The sequence below is a fragment of the Marmota monax genome, unplaced genomic scaffold (genome assembly GCF_021218885.2).
Source record: "Marmota monax isolate L192 unplaced genomic scaffold, Marmota_monax_Labrador192_F-V1.1 WCK01_AAM20220418_F8-fsc00097, whole genome shotgun sequence".
In the NCBI taxonomy this organism is placed as follows: Eukaryota; Metazoa; Chordata; class Mammalia; order Rodentia; family Sciuridae; genus Marmota; species Marmota monax.
In genome coordinates, this window is record NW_026694162.1 from 5749328 (window position 1) to 5767485 (window position 18158).

The window sequence follows — 18158 nt, forward strand, 5'->3', positions numbered from 1 at the left end:
TCATACAGTGAATGAATGGGACTTGGATTCTTGACACCTGGCCTAGTGCTCTATCATTGGACCCACATCTTGTTCTTCCCTAGCCTTTCCTTCCAGGCAAGCACCTGGGGTCTCCTCTAGCCTTTATAGAGGTATGGAAGAGATTTGAAGAAATGATGGTGGGGATTGGTATTGAGACATAAGAATGATCAAAATCTAGCATAGTTTCAGCACCTTTGCCAACTCCCCAGGGATCCGCTTCCTGGGAACATGTAGGAAAGGATCACATTTTACACTTAAAACTCTGGGCTGAATTTCTTGAAATCCACAGGCTTCCCATCTGTAGGTCCTCATAGCACCTCCCCTGAATCAGATACATGCAGTGCTGTATAAATCACTGCTGATAGAAGGAGGCCATCAGAGCTCAAAGGACCCTCTGACTTGGTCAGGTGTGCCTATCTCATGTTTTCCAAGAACCATTTTCCTGCTCTGAATGTAGTGACCATCACTCTGCATTCTATTTCTCTGGTCTGTTTCCTGGTGTAACACTCTCTTTGGAATGATCACAATCTCAGTTTCAACGTTTTTATTTCCTTTTTACCCCTTTCCTTCATCCATCTCTTTCTAAAATAATTTGTCTTGTCGCCAACAGTTATTTAGGTGAAACATTAATGAATAGCTATGCCAATATAGCTCTTTTTGTGTGTGTGTGGTTTGAAAGTCCAGTATTGAGAGAAACCTGTTTGGAATTGCAGTGAATTGTAGTGTTGGCTTTGCTTTTGACTGATGAACTTGTTTCTAGGGTAGATGAAATGCCTTAGAAAAAACAAAGTGATTTTAGAAATTGGGAGAACACATGCTTCTGGAGCAGGTCTTGGATTCTAGTAATTGAAGGGAGACTGCAAGAGAAGAAAGCTAGTCTCATGTAATGCCCAGCTCAATCCTTCCCTCGGGTCTGGTTACCATCCATTGTTCCATCTACTCATTCATCCTTCCACCCATCCATCCATTTGCCCATCCTTGAAAACACTATCCACATATGTAGATTACAGGAAAAGATCAGAAAATGTTAGCAAGCAAAAGTAAAAATAAATAAATAAAAAATTACATGTATTACATCTCCTAGGTAAGATTATGGTTTATATCCTTTCATATTTTATATTTATAAAATGCATATACAAAATCATTTTTCAATATAAGTAAGTTCATTTTACATGTACAGTTGAAATGTCTTTTTTGATAGGTATAATTTTTAAAATTGCTATTCATTTTCCAAGGTGTTTTTCTTGCCTCTTTGCCCATGTAGCTCCTATTTGTCTTTCATTACCCCACAAGCATCCCTTCCTCAGGAGGGCCTTCCATGACCCCTCAGACTAGGTTAAATCCCTTTGTTACTTACTTCCAATGTACCTTATACTACTACTCTCTAGTATTATTACTAATCTCAATATCTGATTTCCCTGATCAATTATAAGCTCTATGAGGCTAAGAATTGTACTTTCTTAACTGATGCAACTTTATTGCCTACTGTAGTCTTCCATGCAATATGTGATTAATAAAAATGTTTAATTGAAATTGGCATTATATTATGAATGTCTTCCCATCCTAATTTCAATGACTTTGTAAGATTCCATCATGTGTATCCTAATAGAAAATCCATCTCTTCATTTGTTGGAAATTATAGTCTTAATATTTTCCTATTGTAAATAATGCTCTAATGGGCATCCTTGCATCTTAATCTTCATTTTGATTATTTCCTTATAATAGATCCCTAGAATAGGAAATACTTGGTTAAAGGCCATGCATATTTGAAGAGCTGTAAGATGTGTCACCTGCCCTTCAGCTGTTCCAGCCTGTACTCCCATCAGCACTAAATGAGATTTGTATATTCTTGAGGCCCCTTGGCTTTGCTTAAAATTTGGTATTAAATAGATATGAAAAACATTGCAAAATTCTGTTCTAATTATCAGATTTGGCTTTGGAATGCATAAAGTTCATTGAGAAAAGGCCCAGCTGACTCTTGTTAAATCTATTTCCATCAGCATGTTTAGGGCCCAAAGAAAATACACATGGTTTTATTCTAACTAAGTTGTATGATTTTGATCTTTTAGTCAGGCTTAGGTGTTTTTATGTGTATATTTTTTGTCCTTTGAGTTCATGTTGTCCAAATTTCCTGTGGTGGTTCCAAATACCAGCTCCACACTCCTTGACCATGTCCTGTCCACATGGAATACAAATGGTGAAACTGAGTGCCTCTCCAGAGAGTGTTCAAATCCAGCCAGTGTGTAAGAAGATCTGAGATGGGCAGTCACCTTACCTGCCCTCCGTTCCTTTCAGGATAACATGGGTAGTGTGTATGCTGCCTACCTTTGTCCTGTAAGTATGGAATACTTACAGCTTTTCCACTCTCCCCATCTAGTATCTCCATTCCAGGGGATGCAATTTTCCTATAGAATGGGCTAGTCAATATTTTTTTTCTTACCAGAGATTGAACTGATTCATATCATATTGACTGAGTCATATCTTCAGTCTCCCCCACCCCCCCTTTTTTTTTTTTTTTGATTATGGACCTTTATTTAGTTTATTTATTTATATGTAGTGCTGAGACTCTAACTCAGTGCCTCAAACATGCTAGGCAAGTGCTCTACCACTGGGCTGCAATCCCAGCCCTCTTTAGCCCTTTTTTATATTCTATTTAGAGACCCCTGAGTTGCTTAGGGCCTTGTTAAGTTGTTGAGGCTGGCCTTGAACTCACAATCCTCCTGCCTCAGCCTCCTGAGCTGCTGGGATTACAGGCATGCACCACTGCACCTGGCTACTGGACTAGTCAATTTTATCATGCCTTTTACTCTGGGCTCTCTATGCACTATAGTATTTGCACTCCATACGAGTCTCTGACATGTCATCCCCATTTTTTGGTGTTAAAGGAACTAAGGTCTAAAGAATATCGGGTTTCAGGGTCTTACATCCATTATTAAGGCTCAAAGATGTTTGGGGTTAATCCCACATGAAGACCTGGGAGTGTTATGTCCCACACTCTTCTGATTCTTTTGTACCATATACAGTATTGATTTCAATGAGTCATGATCCAGTTTATATTAGATTTAGCCTGATGTTCAACTCATTCCTTTGAACATATGAGTAGAAATAGGGAGAAGAGGTCAGGAGTGTGCTGGGGTTTTAGAGGCAAGGGGGTTAGAATTCGAGTGGACACCAGTCATTCACAAAGTAGAACAACAAGGGCCTGGCTCTGTTATCCCTAGGCATGCACTTATTCCATAGAACATTTGTTTTACCCTTTCTGCCTGCCAGACCCTCCCAGGCCCCAGATCATGGCCTGTGCCTGTGTCCTGGGTGATTGTGTGGTTTGTCAGTGCCTTTAAAGAACCTCATATCATAGGGAATTCAGCAAAATCTAAGATAGACAACAGGGCATAGAGGGAAGGAGAACTAGGGAGCCGAGTCCTTTCTTAGGGCCTGGAGGTAGTAGAAGTAGAAGATAGACTCTGGTTTCTGAGAGCTTTGCCTCTATTGAGTCAGAGATTAGACAGAATATTTCATTAAATGCTGGAGGTACCAGAGTAATGTGGTACTCCAATAATAACTAATGGCCTCACCTTCCATGTGACTATCTTCTTGAGTCAGTCACCTTTGAACAAATGACAATGATGTAGGGTTTCTTCTTCCTATCCTTGAAATATCACATCAAAGTCAGACATCCTTTTCTGGCTTAGAAGACTCAGAATGGGGACTGAGAAATACAATACAATAGTTATGTCTAATAATGTAACTTATTATTAGATAATAATAAGGTATCTACCATATCATTGTCTTGATGTAGAAATGGCTTTTTAAGCAGTGATTTGGATTGTGGTTCCACAGAGGCCTTTTTATTGCCTAGGAATGGAGACTGCCATTTATCTTCAGCATCTCCCCATTAAGTTGCACCTGGTTTGACTGAGATGGCTTAGGGTAGACTTGTGTGAGCTTAGAGCTCAGCCTTAAAATACACATCATCATGGGAGGTCACTATTGCTAAGGAATGTTTTATGAATGTTAACAGGAAGTGATATAGAGGCCTTTTTGCTAAGGATTTAACACTAAAGTGCTGATGCCACCTTGCTTTGGGAGATAGCATGGTATCTTGGAGAGGGCTTTGGAGCCACAATGACCTGGCTTCCAATTCTATTCTCAGCACTGAACCGAGGAACTCACTCATCCTCTTTGGTCCTCAGTTTTCTTATCTGTGAGACTGGAGTAATAATAGCCAGAGAGCAAATATAGGTAATGGGTTTAAGGCACCCAGCACAGAATAGGTACTTAATGCAGTTTACTCTTATTTGTAGAGCAATTCATCATTTCCAAAGCACTTATACATTTTAAGGGGTAGCTATGAAACTCACCATCCTGATGGTGTTTAGGATTGATATGAAATGTTTATGTGGTTACATAGGTGTTTCCTTCTGCCACTAGCTGAGCAGAGAGACCTGGGCAGGTGGAGGAGGTCTGAGATTCCAAGGAAGGTGGGTGATGAGGTGATACCTACCACTGTGGCTCTGCAGGATCCTGCTGTCCCAACTTTCTCTCTTTGTCTCATTTAGCCCAGAAAATAAGGCAGGGCAGGGAATGTCCTTATTTCACAGGAAACAGAGGTCAGACTTGTGCAGTCAAATGGTCCAGACCTCTGATTTGCAGGAGAATTGGCTTGGATGCAAGGAGAGGGCAGAGCATTTCTTTCTCATATGTGAGGTTAACACTTGACATAGGCCTTAATGCTCAGCTCTATCCAAACTCAGAGATTAGGACATAGATGGATGAGGATTAGGGAGAAGACAGTTCAATATCATTTTAACATACGTGAAGGATCATTGTGCAAAAGATAAGGTTCGCCTGTTTTCTTTCTACCTACCATACAAGATTAGAAATTGCAGCATAGAGGAGCCAAATTGGGAATGAGAAAGAATTCTATAATGTAAGAACTCTTGAGTGCACCTTTTTCTTCTCTTTGAGGACATCCAGTTTTGTAGGGGGGCTGGTGGCTTAGCTTTGGTTCTTTAGAGAGACCTGCCAGCCAATCTACCATTGTTTTCCCATTCTCAGGGCTTCATTTATTTAATAATAGCATTGAGTTTATACCAGTGACCTAGATGATGAGTCAGTGATTTTTTTTCCTCTAGATTTTTTGAATTTTCTGTGATGGTAAAATATTTTTTCCTTTTACTCCTCAAGTTGAGCCTCTTCCTTCTTGCTCCTCTTTGGCAAATTTTCACCTATAAAGATCTCAGTTGTACACATGGTATGCTTGCTAGGATCTAGGATTAAGACTTGAACACTTGTACCTGATAGAGGTGTGGAATTTTTTTAATTGGTTCTTTTTAGTTATACATGACTGTAGCATTCATCTTGATAGGTGTGGAATTATTTGCTCTCCTGGGATCTCTTTGGTTCTTAGAGGACCCTAAGGTAGGGTCCAAGAATTTAAAGAAATTTAAGACACTGTCCCTTAGACCAGGCCATAGCATCTTCTACTTGATATTCTTCCACAGTCTTCCAGTTGTTTAACCTGCTTCCATTTCTGTTTGTCCATCCCAACTCATTTTCCACATGTAGTTATAGTAGTCTCCCTCAAATAGCAATCTGATGTATCCCTCACCTCCTAAAACCTGTCAGGGGCTTCCAGTTACCTTTGAGATGAAGTCTGAACTCCTTAGCATGGGCTGCAGGACCCTCAGTTGGTCCAGACCCTGCTTCTGTCTCCAGCTTTGTTTCACTCTCCCTCCTTTTGCAAGCTGTGCTCCAGCTAAACTGAACTTCTTATGGCTCCCAGCAGGCCTTGTTCTTTCTTACTTCCAGACCTTTCCATATACTATTCTCTTAGGAGTGCTTTTCCCTCATTCTCACTTCTCTCCTGAATAATTGTCACTCCTCCAGAGCAGTTGTTCTTAACCACTGTGAATCAATCCAATGAGAACAATGGATTCTCCCTAGAAAAGCAGGCATGTGCTCCCGTGTGCTTATCACTTTGCACACAGCTTTAGGATGCAGGAATCCCTTACTGAAGAACTTTTCAAGCAGAATCTCCTATTCTTGCATTTGACACTCTTTGTAGTTGTTGAGTACTTGTCTCTTCTCTGCTAGACAGGTTCATGAGGGCAGGGTGAGGACTTGGTCATCTTTGTGTCCTCTGGGCCTAGCATAGTGCTTAGCTCACGGAGGCACATTTGATATATGCTTGCTGAATGAATGAACCAGTCTTACCCTGAGTGGATCTTGTTCTGTTTGGAGAAAATGATTTAGAGAACATGTATATTTACATACAATAAGTGGAAGATGGCAAGTGCTAAAAGGATATGCAGCTGATGTACATCTTTGAAAGTTCAGATCCTGAGATAGCTGCTAGGGCCCCTTGTGAAGAACTAGCAGAGCAGGGCTCTTGTATTAACGTTAGAGATGGAAAAACACTTATGGAATGCATGTTCTCTTTTCTAGAAATATTTTGTCAAACTGTTAGATGTGGGTGAAGAAGCAAAAATGATCAAGCCCTTGATGGTTTCTACCCCTCAGGAGGTATTGAAGCCCATGGACTTGAGATGTCAAGAGAAAACCTCCCTTCTTACTTTTTTTTCCTCTGACTCCAACAATAATTTTCTGAGTGCTTATTTTATGCCAAACACTTCATTACATGTTGAAGATATCTTTACTGATAAGCCTGGCAAGGTCCTGGCCCTTTAGGTTCTTGATTGAAATATATTAAGTGCTACCTTGTCTCCAGAATTTGGAACGATGCTTTGAATTTGGGAATATGTTTATTAAGGTCATGGTTAGGGTCATATTTAAATTATAGAGGGGTTATTAGAAATGACTCAGGATACAGAGTTAGGCCCAACTTCCAATCCCAGCCCTGCTCCCTACTATCTACGTGCAAATACATCTTAAAGTGCCAGTTCTATAATTTGTCAAGTGGCAGCAATTATCATCCACCTTCAGGGTTTGTTGGGAGAATTCAATGAAATAATGTGCATGAACCCTTAGTAGAGGGGATGGTACACAGTAGTGACTATAACTATTCCAATTTTTAGGGCCTGTTTAAACTGAAATCTTAATTTGGTGTAATTGTTTTTGCTGATTCACAAGAAACAATAAGATTGGATTCTATAAGTCTGTGTGACCTATACCAGTCTCTAAGAGAGCTTTCTTAGAAGATAACTATCATTCAAATCCCTAGTTTTTCTTTTATGGTGTCATTTTTTTGGGCAGCTTATTAAAATTTTAGATGCTTAATGTAGAAAATGAAAAATTTCAGAGTTATGCAAAGAAGCAAGAAAAAGTCCATGTAAGTCCCACTGTTCAGAAAACAGAGTGCTAATCTTTTGTGGAGTATGAAAACCTGTTAAGAGTCTGGTGAAAATGATCTGTCTTGGGCTGGAGTTGTAACTCAGAGATAGAGTACTTGCCTTGCAAGTGTGAGGCACTGGGTTTGATCCTAGCACCACATAAAAACAAATAAAGGCATTGAGACCATGTACAACTAAAAAAAAAACAAAAAAAAAATTTTAAATGATCCATCTTCCTTTCAGAAAAAAACAAAATACCTTTGTGTATGTATACAAATATTTTATACAATTTCAGGAGTTTCCCTTTGTTTACCTCAAAGTTATAAACCCCTAACCTGACCCCCAAGCACAAATTCCACCCCAGAAAACAATCAGCCCAGGTTCCAGTAGCACTCTTACAGGAGGGCTTCCCAGCCTCTTGGTTCTTATAGTCAGCCTGCTGCTTTTTTTCAGTATCATTTTTTAAGTCTAAGATCTTAAACCAAGAATTAGCTCTTTTTGATTATCTTTTGCAGTATATTTACCAATTGGACCCTCTTTAATGAACTACTTTTTTTTTTAAGTTGTAGATGGACACAATACCTTTATTTATCTATTTATTTTTATGTGGTGCTGAGGATTAAACCCAGGGTCTCACACATGCTAGGTGAGTGCTCTACCACTGAGCCACAACCCCAGCCCTTTAATGAACTTCTTATTAGCTGTTGAGAGAGAGAGAGAGAGAGTGAGAATTTAACCACTGATTTCTTTGTCTATGCTTGTTTTTGTTTGTGTGTCTCAGCATAAATTTGAGAGATTGCGAACCTAGCTTATGGGTGTAGGAGGAATCTACCATCTTTTCCTGTTTCCTCTTCATCCTGCACCAGGGCTCATTGTGCTGGGACCTTTTTCACTGGTTTCCATAGCAGTTAGAGAAGAGAGAACAAAGTAGAAAGAGGGTCTCTGGTCCTCCTGGTCTGGCAGTGAAGGCAGTGGGCAGGATTTGGAAATCACTCCTGCTGTCCACTTGCCTCCCTGTTCCAGAGTCACTCATATCTAGAACTGTGTCAGAGGAACCCTGTGCAGTCTGAGCAGCTTGGAGGTGGGTGTCTGCAACCCACATGCTGTACTGTACTTTATTTTCTTGGCTTCAGTTCCTTGAATTCCACAGTAAACATTGGTTGAAAACAACTGCCCAGGCTGTTTTACCACTCACGTTAGGGCTTCTGAATGACTTGTTTTTTGCAGTCAGGTTGTCCTTTATTTCATGTGCTGTCTGTTTCCTTCTGAAATCAGCACTTGCTGGAGGAAACTGGCACTAGGGAAACCTAAGTGCTGTCTTTATAGTGCAGGCAGGAATGTGCTGCTGCTGCTACAACCCTCGTTCATAGCCCTGTATCCTTTATTTCTTGTTTTATTATCAGGGCCTCCCAACTGTTCTCCCTGGGTCCATCCAGCTTCCTCCCTGCTTCCAAAATTTCATTCAGAAATAGCCATCTGTTGATGTCATTCCCCTGTTTAAAACCTCTCAGTGGTGCTGGCCTCTGGATAAAGTCCAAGTTCATTTGCACAACTTGTAGGGCTCTGCAAGTCCTGCCCTCAACCACCTCTTGAGCTTCCTTCTTCGCACCATGACCCGTGTGCAGCCACAGCAGCTTCTCACCATTCCCCAGATGTATCCTTCTGGTATTTTCTTCCCTGTACACATATGGGTCCCATATCCTACTCATCCTTCCTCACCATGGCTGCCTGTGGAACTCCTCCTTATCCTCTAATGCCCAGCTCAGTTGTGATCCCCTACTGCCTCTCTGGAGTTCCCAGGTGGGGTTTGTTGCACTCTCTCCATATTTCTGGGATTTAGGGTAGCATAGTGGTTATAAATGTGGGCTCTTAAATCAGACTCCTTGGTGTTCACCCCATCCTGGTCCCTTCCTACATGTGTGACCAAGGGCAAGATGAACTACCTTCCCTCCTGTGTCTCATTTTCTTTTCGTGTAAAATGGGGATAATATTAATAAGCCCAGTAGGTGGTTCTGTGGATTGAAGGAGGCAACAATTTAAAGTAGGGTTTCATTAGCACTCAACAAGTGTTATTTTTTTCTTGTCATTTTGGTACTTTGTACTTACCTTTGCTGAGTTCTTATTCTTTTTTTTTTTTTTTAATTTAGTTGTAGAACACAATACCTTTATTTATTTATTTATTTTTATGTGGTGCTGAGGATTGAACCCAGGGCCTCACATGTGCTAAGCAAGCACTCTACCACTGAGCCACCACCTCAGCCCCAAGTTCTTATTCTTTTATAAATCTTTTTATGTGTCTCTTACTAGAACCTGTGCTCTTGGAGCACAGGTGCAGGTTTTGTTCATGGCCCTATGTGCACAAGTTTATAGTAAACATTGGTTGAATGAGCTACTGCACATTGATTTGCCTTCACACTAAAAGTAGGGGATGCTTAAGAAGGGGTTTGTGGGTGGTCAGAGACTCAAGGCTATGTGGCCTTCCCATCAGTGGCTTACAATCTCTGCCTCAGTTCCTTCTGCTTCGAAGAGCTCAGGCCCTGTTTTCCTATTTCCATGACAAGGCAGGAGGCCTCTTAAAAGTTAACGATACCATAGGTGCTAGATTTGTGTCCTTTTTGTTCTTGTTGTGAACTGCAGGTGACATGTCTGAGAGTAAAGCCAAGAAGATTGAAATCAAGGATGTGGATGGGCATACGCTTAGGAAGCTGATTGATTACATCTATACTGCAGAAATTGAGGTGACCGAAGAGAATGTGCAGGTGAGCCTATCAGTGAATTGCATGCTTGGGACCTGCCTTTTTCTAGCATTGTTTCATTTAACCCTCACAACTCAGGGGTCACTGAAGAAGAAACCAATATCGCAGAGAGACTAGGTGCCTTCCTGGGTCATATGGCCAGTAGGTGGGCCAGCTGGCCCCTAAACTCCTGCCTGGCTGGCATGGGCAGCCATGTTCTTAACCACTAAGCCAGGATAACTCTGGGCTCTGGGAGTGAAGAATTTTTAAAGTGTTTTTTTTTTTTTTTTTTTTTTTGGTAGTTGGACACAATACCTTTGTTTATTTATTTATATGTGGTGCTGAGGATTGAACCCAGTGCCTCACATGTGCTAGGCAAGCACTCTACAAACCACATTGAGCCACAATCCCAGCCTTTGGGAGTGAAGAATTTTTAATTCATGTTGATTCAGTATCTCATGAAGGAAGAATCAGAAGTTTGGGTGACCTCTCTTATCTCCAGGTCATCTTCCATCTCATAGGAAAGATTTTTCTGTTTTTTTTTTTTTTTTTTAGCATAAAACTTCATATTTACTTGAAGCTGAAACCTCTGTAGTGACAAAAATAAAAAATACCTATTTCCCTTTTCCAGAATATCACCCCGTATTCCAAGATCTATGTATTTGAGAGGCTGAATTGAAAATTGTTTATTCTGTCAGTTCAATCCAAATGTTTGAGTTCCCATTATCTGCCATGCATTTTGTTTAGCTCTTGTGGTAACAGCAGTGAACAGGGCTGATCCTATTGCCTGCCCTTAGGGAGTTTGCAGTTCAAGGGTGAAGAAGGCATTCAGCAATGAAGCACACCAATAATGTCTGTGCACAAATTGTGATAAGTCCTTTGAAGGAAAAGAACATGTCCCAGTGAGAGAGAATCAGGGAGCTGCATTTGGATGGAGGAGGGGATCTTGGAAAGTTGGTTTCAGGACATAAGCTTTAAGCTGGGGCTATAGCATGAGTTGGGTGTTAGGTCCATGTGATGAAGCATGCTCACCGGGGTCAGGGTGAAGGTCAGCAGAGCATCTGAAGTGCAATGCATTGAGTCTTGCAGAGCCTGCCTTGTCTCTGGCCCCTGAGATCATCTTCTGGGTGATAACAATTTCTATATCCATTTGGCTTAATCCTCCCCGTCCCTTTTTTAGTGGAAGTGTATTTTATGTGTGCTGGAATGCACAGCCACTCTGTTTTGTTATTTGTCTTTCCTGTCCAGAGTAGAATGGGCAGTGCAGTGGTTATATGCTGGGTTCAGTGAGAGTCCAGACAGCTGAATGAGTTTTGGCCAGTAACAGTAAGTGCAAAATAATTTTAGTATCAGATGATTAGAGGGGAGGTCATAGAGCTATATGATTAGAACCTGTTTTCTTCTCTATTCGTCATTATTTAATAACTTTTTCCCTGTAGAGTATAAAGTATTTACAAATTTGGATAATTAGAAGACGTTCTGTTCTATATTGTTATTGCCTGCTTAGGTAATAAGGCAATAATAGCAATAAGGTAATAATAGTCGTAAGGTAATAAGTAATAATAACTAAGGTATAAATAAGTAAAAAGTAACGAGGTAATAATTGGTAGTAAAGTAATAAGGTGATGTTTTTTGATCTAACCCGGTGTCTGTCTCTCTCTAAATTGGCTTAAATGAGTATTTTAAGATAGAGAAGCAGCCAGCCCAGCCAGAGGTCTTGGGAGAAAATGGCTTCATCACTGCTCTGTAAAGTACTTTGTGGGGAGGGAAAGTGAAGATATGAGCTCAGACAACTGGTGGAAATAGGGGCGAGGTGGGACTGGAGTAGCAGGTGCTTTCCCCCTGCAGGATGTCTGTTTCCTCATCTATAAAGTGAGGGCCTGGCTCTGTGACCTCTGGCCAGAGAAGGCATTCATGTTGCCTATCTCCTACCAGAGCTTCTCCAGTACCCCCCCTGTGTCTCACGGATTCAGTTTTCTCATCTGCAGAGCAGGAATCACAATAGTCAGTGAGTTATAGACTGCCTGTGTTCAAATCCTAGCTTTGCCATTTTCTATCTGTGTGGCCCTAGCAAGTTGCTTAACCTCTCAGTGCCTCAGTGTTTTTATCTCTAATATGGGCATAATTATAGTGTAAGGATTAAATGTATTGATGTAGGTAAAGCACTTAGAACAGTGCCTGACACATGGTAAACAATAAATGTTGGCTATTGTTATCTAAAATGTGGAGGTGCTCATGGAGTCACGTAAGTGTAGAAGGATTTGCCTGATTTCTCCTCTACCTGAGGGCTGATGAGGACTGAAAGGGAAGAGCCAGAGAGGGTGTAGGCACCATGATAAGGCATGGGAGTTACGGATTAACCTGATCTGGCCTGGAAGTGGCTGGGAATTGTCCCAAGCAGAGGATAGTTTGGGATACCTCCTGCTCTGGGTGTGCCTGGAATGCTTGGCAAGGACAGAGGCCAAGGGCAGCTGCCAGCTGCTGCTCTGAGGCAAAGGCCCTTTAAAGGAGCTGCTAAATAGTTAGGTGGAGGGGAAGCATGCTGTAGAAGGCACCGGGGAAGGGGCTGTGTCCGTCCCTCTCCTTCCTTGTGGCCGGTTGTAGAGTCTCATCTTACTCCTTTATTTGGTCAGTCATTCGAAAAACATGTCTTCTGAGCTCCTGCCCTGTGCTAGCAGACAGGGTGGGCAAAGAGGGTGCCATGACAGGCTGCTTCCCAAGGAGCAGCTGGGCTGCAGGTGGAAACAGATGGCTGAACAGTGGGTGTCCTCCAGCATGGTGGGGTGGGGGTCAAGGTGGGCTGCCCAGGAAGCAGGAGACAGTCTTTGCTGCCCTGATGAGGGCCGTCAGGTCACATCTAACTGAGGAAATACCAAATATTTGGGCCGAATCTTGAAAGAAGCCTGAGTGGCTAGACCTACCTGTGACCCACTGGCCTGTGACCCCCAGGGCCTGCTGTCTTCATCTATAAGTGTGGAGTGGGGCGGGAGGCAGCATGTGCAAGGCTCCGTGGAGAGGCACCACGTGGGACTATAGGGGAACTGTCATTTGGAATCAGTGCAATGTATAGTAAAACTATTCCTTTTTCTTTTCTTCCTCACTCTAAACTATGGTAAGGTCAGGGATGACCTTGAGGAAAAACAAAACAAGAAAGGTTGAGGAGAGAGTCCGGATCAAAATGTAGATTCCTCATCATGCTCTTACATTTCTGCTGAGGCAGCTGCTTACCCATTGTCTACAGAGACATAATTTGTTGAGGATTTGTGCACTGAGGAGATGAGCATGAAGTCCCAGGGGCTCTTACTGTGTCAGCTTTGGGTCTTGGTTTAATGACCATGGGAGCCACACTTTGTCTCTTCCAAGCTACAAATTTCTTGGAGAGATTTTGAGTTGTCTTTCTGGGGCAGAGGTCACAACAATCCTAACTGATGCTTATTAATATTCATTATAAGCCAGGTAGATGAAAGTCACAACTAATATGACCCATCTTATACAGTTGAAGGAGCTGATGCACAGAGAGGGAAGTGACCTGCTACAGTCACAGAGGGAATAAGTGGTGCAGTGGGGAGCTGAACCTGGCTCTCTCCTACTATGTTCTGCAGCTGTGGTGAGCTTACATCTTTGCTAAATGAATGAACCTTGGCTTCTGCTCATAATGATTAATCATAATAAAAGCTGATAACTGAGCACTGTCTTTGTACCAAGCACTATGTTCACTGTTTAAATGAATTGCCTCATTTGATCCTCACAAGCATTTAAAGCAGTACCATTATTATCTTTACTCTCCTGTTGAAGAGACAGAGAGGTTAAGTAATTTGTCCTCAGTTACATGGTTGGTAAGTGGAGAAGGCAAAATTCCAAGTGACCCTTGTAATGTCAGTGCTGTTCTGTCCACTGTCCTGTTCATCTGTGCACCCCTACTCTCTTCCATTCTCTCTTCTTTCTCTCAACAGGTTTCAATTTAGCACTGTTTCTGTGCCAGCCCACTCCATGGCCGGCCTAGAGACCCTGGTGGCCCTGTCACCTCCCCCTGTGCCTGGCCCCTGCCTCCCTGTAGTTACAGCAGTAGGTGCTTTCTGAGGCAGGGCATTTCCTTTTGTTTTTGCTAAAGGAAACAAACTCTGTGACGGGATATCCTCTGCTGTGTTTTCATGTTATCCGAGGGAGAGAAAAAACAAAACTGGGCCTGCACGTGAAAAATGGAGGGTTGACCATTTGCAGGCTGAAGGGGAACCCAAAGGCTCTTTGCTGAGGGCGACTCAAGTGCCCGTCCTCCCAGACATAATGCAGAGGCAGCAATAGGCGAGCAAGGAACATTTTGACTTGGGGTACTCCTCCATCTTTATGGGTGGTTCCAGCTTCCTCTCCCTAGGAAGAGGAAGTACTGACTAGTGATGCCACCAGGGCAGTCTCACTCCAAGCTGAGTGCCTGAGCTGGTCTCATGTTCATGACCTTGTTCCTGCTGTCACTTGAGGAAGAAGTGTTTGACAAGAGAAGAGGAAATCCTCTGGAAGCCACCTGATGTCAAAGCAGGGAACTCGAGAGTCACCTCATGGATATTTTGCTAGGTGGCGATTTGCCTTGCGTTTGTGCCCAGACCCCAGAGCTCTGTCTAATTGGGCCCCACTGTACCCTCAAGATGCAGTGGTGAACCTCCTGGCCTCCGAATCATCCCCCTCAGCATTCTGACTTTCTTGACTTTTCTTCATGCCCTCTTGTATGAAGTGAAGAAAGAAAAGGGCCTTTGACTCACCGCTGATCGCAGTGAAAGATCAAAGAGAGGGATTTGAGCAATCAGAGAAGCCACAAGCCCTGTTCATTTTAGGAAGCCTGTTCAGGAATGCTTTTGGAGAGAGCGGACCCAACATGATGGGTGTTATGGAGAGGTGGGAAGCCTCATAATTTTTGCCCAGTAAGTGGGTTTTGTGACCAGAAAGGAAGATGAAAGCTATGTGGGTAGCTGTATCCAGGGATGTTTTAAAAACTGAAAGTGTAGGGGCTGGGGATGTGGCTCAAGCAGTAGCGTGCTCGCCTGGCATGTGTGGGGCACTGGGTTCGATCCTCAGCACCACATAAAAATAAAATAAAGATGTTGTGTCCACTGAAAACTAAAAAATAAATATTTAAAAATTCTCCTCTCTCTCTCTCTTAAAACAACAACAACAACAACAACAAAAAAAAAAAAACACAAAAAACAAACAAACCTGAAAGTGTAACCTAAGGAGTGTGTTCAGGAAATATTTATTATTATATTTCTCAGGCTGGTTGTCTCATGACAACCTGAGAATTTGAGCACCTCAAGCTACTGTGTTCCTGGTGAAGAAGAAGAGAAAGGGGAGGGAGTGTGTTGCTGGCTTGATCTTGCTGGGACTTGTCAGGGAGTGCATGACTCTGGGGGTAGACTGGACTCTCAGGTATCCTTGGACTTCCTGGTTACCCCAGCCTAGGACAGGCAAGTGTTGCAGTTTGACTACAACTGAGCCATCTCCTGAGACGTGTGACTTGTGTTAAAACTGGCAAGGCCCCAGGAAAGTCAGGATGATGACTTGTTGACCTACAGTCTTAACTGTAGGCTTTGTCACTGGTACTTGGTCAGGGTGTGCCATGGAGGTCATCTGGGAACTTGGAACAGGGCTTTCCATTTCTGGTATGTATTCGGCAAGAATGGTTAATAGATCTCCATTTAACCAGCAGGCAGAGACTAATCTGGTCTTGGGATCAAGCTCAATCCAGGCTGAGCAAGCTCACAGGTTAATTGAGTTTCCTAGTTTATGGCTGCTTGGGGGGCTGGTGACTGCCTACTGGGGATAGAGGTGGGGGAAGTGGTTAGATTTGGATCCTGGCTGTGTTCACTTATGTCTGAAACTCTCCCGCTATGGTGATTTTTATCTTTTTTTCTTCCCCAGGAATTAATCAGTGGGCCACAAAATACCAAGGACATGGAGCTAATTTATTGCTTTCCACTGGGGACATAGGCAAGTGGAGGAGGGGAGAAGGAGCAGGTTTTCTCAAACTCAGCTGTGGTGAGGGGGACTTTTAGCTGTTAGGAGGCAGAGCCTTCCTTGTTGACAGTAGACACTGGTAGTGGGGGCCTTGGTGATTACTCACATGGGCAGGGATGATAAAGGGGGACTGATTCTCCCAGTTTTAGCACTGAGAGTCTTGGGAAACCCTGCAGTCCTGGGAAAACCAGGACAATTGATTACCCTCATGAAGGGACAAGTCCTAAGAGTGGGGGCATTACGTGTGCACTTATAGGTAATGAGAATCAGAGCTGAGGGCACAGAGCTGTTTTGGGAGAAAGTCAGGGTCCAGAATCTAAATCATTTAAAGACTTTCATGGTGCCCAGAGTAAAGAGCAAATGATCTGCAGACTGTGTCTTTCTGGGCAAGCCTTGTGGATGGGAACAGCTGGAGTCTGGCTGCTCTCAGTCACTCTGAGAGCAAGGGCCTAGGACGAGGGGATTGTTTTAGTGTGAGTGGATGCTGGGGGTAAGAGGAGGGGTCCATAAACTAAGCAGCCATCAAATTATTCTGCTCCATAATTTTTTTTCTAAATTTCTTTTTAGAAATCATATATGTTCCTCTGATGGGGGGTAGGCCAGGGGAGCAGAGCTAGATGGAGTAGGACTTTGGCCTTCATCCTTATTTTGATCCAGAGGGCAGACTTCAGCAGCTGTAGGGAAATCCTAGGGAAGCTTGACTGAGGCTGGCAGTCTGAGCCTGTTCCAGCCAGTCTTCCCTGACTGCTCGGAAAAACACATGCACATACACCTGAGCAAGAACTGCTTCTGTCTTGCAGGATGCGGTGTAAATATTCATATGTCTTGTGACCTTTTGAAAGAAAACTCGCTCTCTAAGAATGTATCCAGAGATAGACTTCACATTCTATCTGCTGGATAGGAGGATAAATATGCCTGAGTCCTGAGGGATTTGGGGGTGAGCCTCTTATTCCAGTAGATATAAGCTCCATGACAGTAGGATCTGGTTTGTTTTGTTTACCATGGAACTTTAGAGCCTAGACCAGTGCACAGCACACAGAGGCTCAGCAGCTAAGTAGTGAGAGAGCTAGCGAGCAGCTCAAGTCCTTTCTGAATGCGTAGGGCAATGGTTCTCACACTTGGCTGTCCGTTAGAAGCTCCTGGAGAGCTTTAGCAACATCTCAATGCCCAGGCCATACCCAATGCCTATAAGTTGGAATCTTTGGAAGTGACATCTACACATGAGTATTAAACTCCAGTGTTACAGTTTGACTACAACTGAGGAATCTCCTGGGATGTGTGACTTGTGCTAAAACTGGCAAGGTACCAGGAAAGTCAGGATGATTTGTTGACTCAGTCTTAATTCCAAGATTTATCTGAGAACAAGTGCCATACTGTGTGTGTGTCACGTGTGGCTTTATTACTTTAAGCATGATTCATGAACCAGTAGCTACAAGCATTACCTGGGTTTCTGTTAGAAATATGAGCTCTTAGGTCCCACTCTAGACCTACTGAGTCAGAATCTGATCCGAATAAGATCCCACTGCAGTGTGTCTTGGGGATAGAGAATCCCCTGGTGCTTTGGGTTGATGAAATGAAGAGAGCAGTGGGAAATAATGCTGGGAAGTTTGGACCTAATAGGCAGTGTCGAGCCATGAATAGATCTTGAGCTTGGGAACATGATTGGAATAGTTCCTGCCAGTGGGATATAATGTCTTAGAATATCACCTTCTCTTGTAGGTGCTGCTCCCAGCAGCCAGCTTGCTGCAGCTCATGGATGTTCGGCAGAACTGCTGTGACTTCCTGCAGTCTCAGTTGCATCCCACCAATTGCCTGGGCATCCGTGCATTTGCAGATGTGCACACCTGCACCGACCTTCTGCAGCAGGCCAATGCCTATGCAGGTAACCGGGAACTGGAACACTGCACCTCCTCTGTGGGCTTGTGGATTTAATCTCCTGGCCTGCCGTGGACTCCTCAAAGATTATGAGAAGTGGTCTCTGCTGTGAAGCAGCTCTGATTTAGTTAGGAGACAAAGCACAGGTGGGAAGGTAATTAGCAATAGGTGCATTTAGCTCATTGCCAAGTGGAATATGATTAATTGCTAGATGGGTGGTATAGTAGAGGAA

At 43.0% G+C, this 18158-nt stretch overlaps 1 protein-coding gene across 3 annotated transcripts in view; it reads left to right on the forward strand.

Annotated features, from left to right (window-relative positions):
- Window positions 1-18158, forward strand: part of Klhl3 (kelch like family member 3) — a 108018-nt gene that overhangs the window by 25352 nt on the left and 64508 nt on the right. For all 3 annotated transcript variants that reach the window (XM_058585988.1, XM_046465828.2, XM_046465830.2), the window contains 2 exons: window positions 9951-10072; window positions 17771-17933. In XM_058585988.1, coding sequence (XP_058441971.1) covers window positions 9951-10072; window positions 17771-17933 — 285 coding nt within the window. The remainder of the gene's footprint in view (window positions 1-9950; window positions 10073-17770; window positions 17934-18158) is intronic.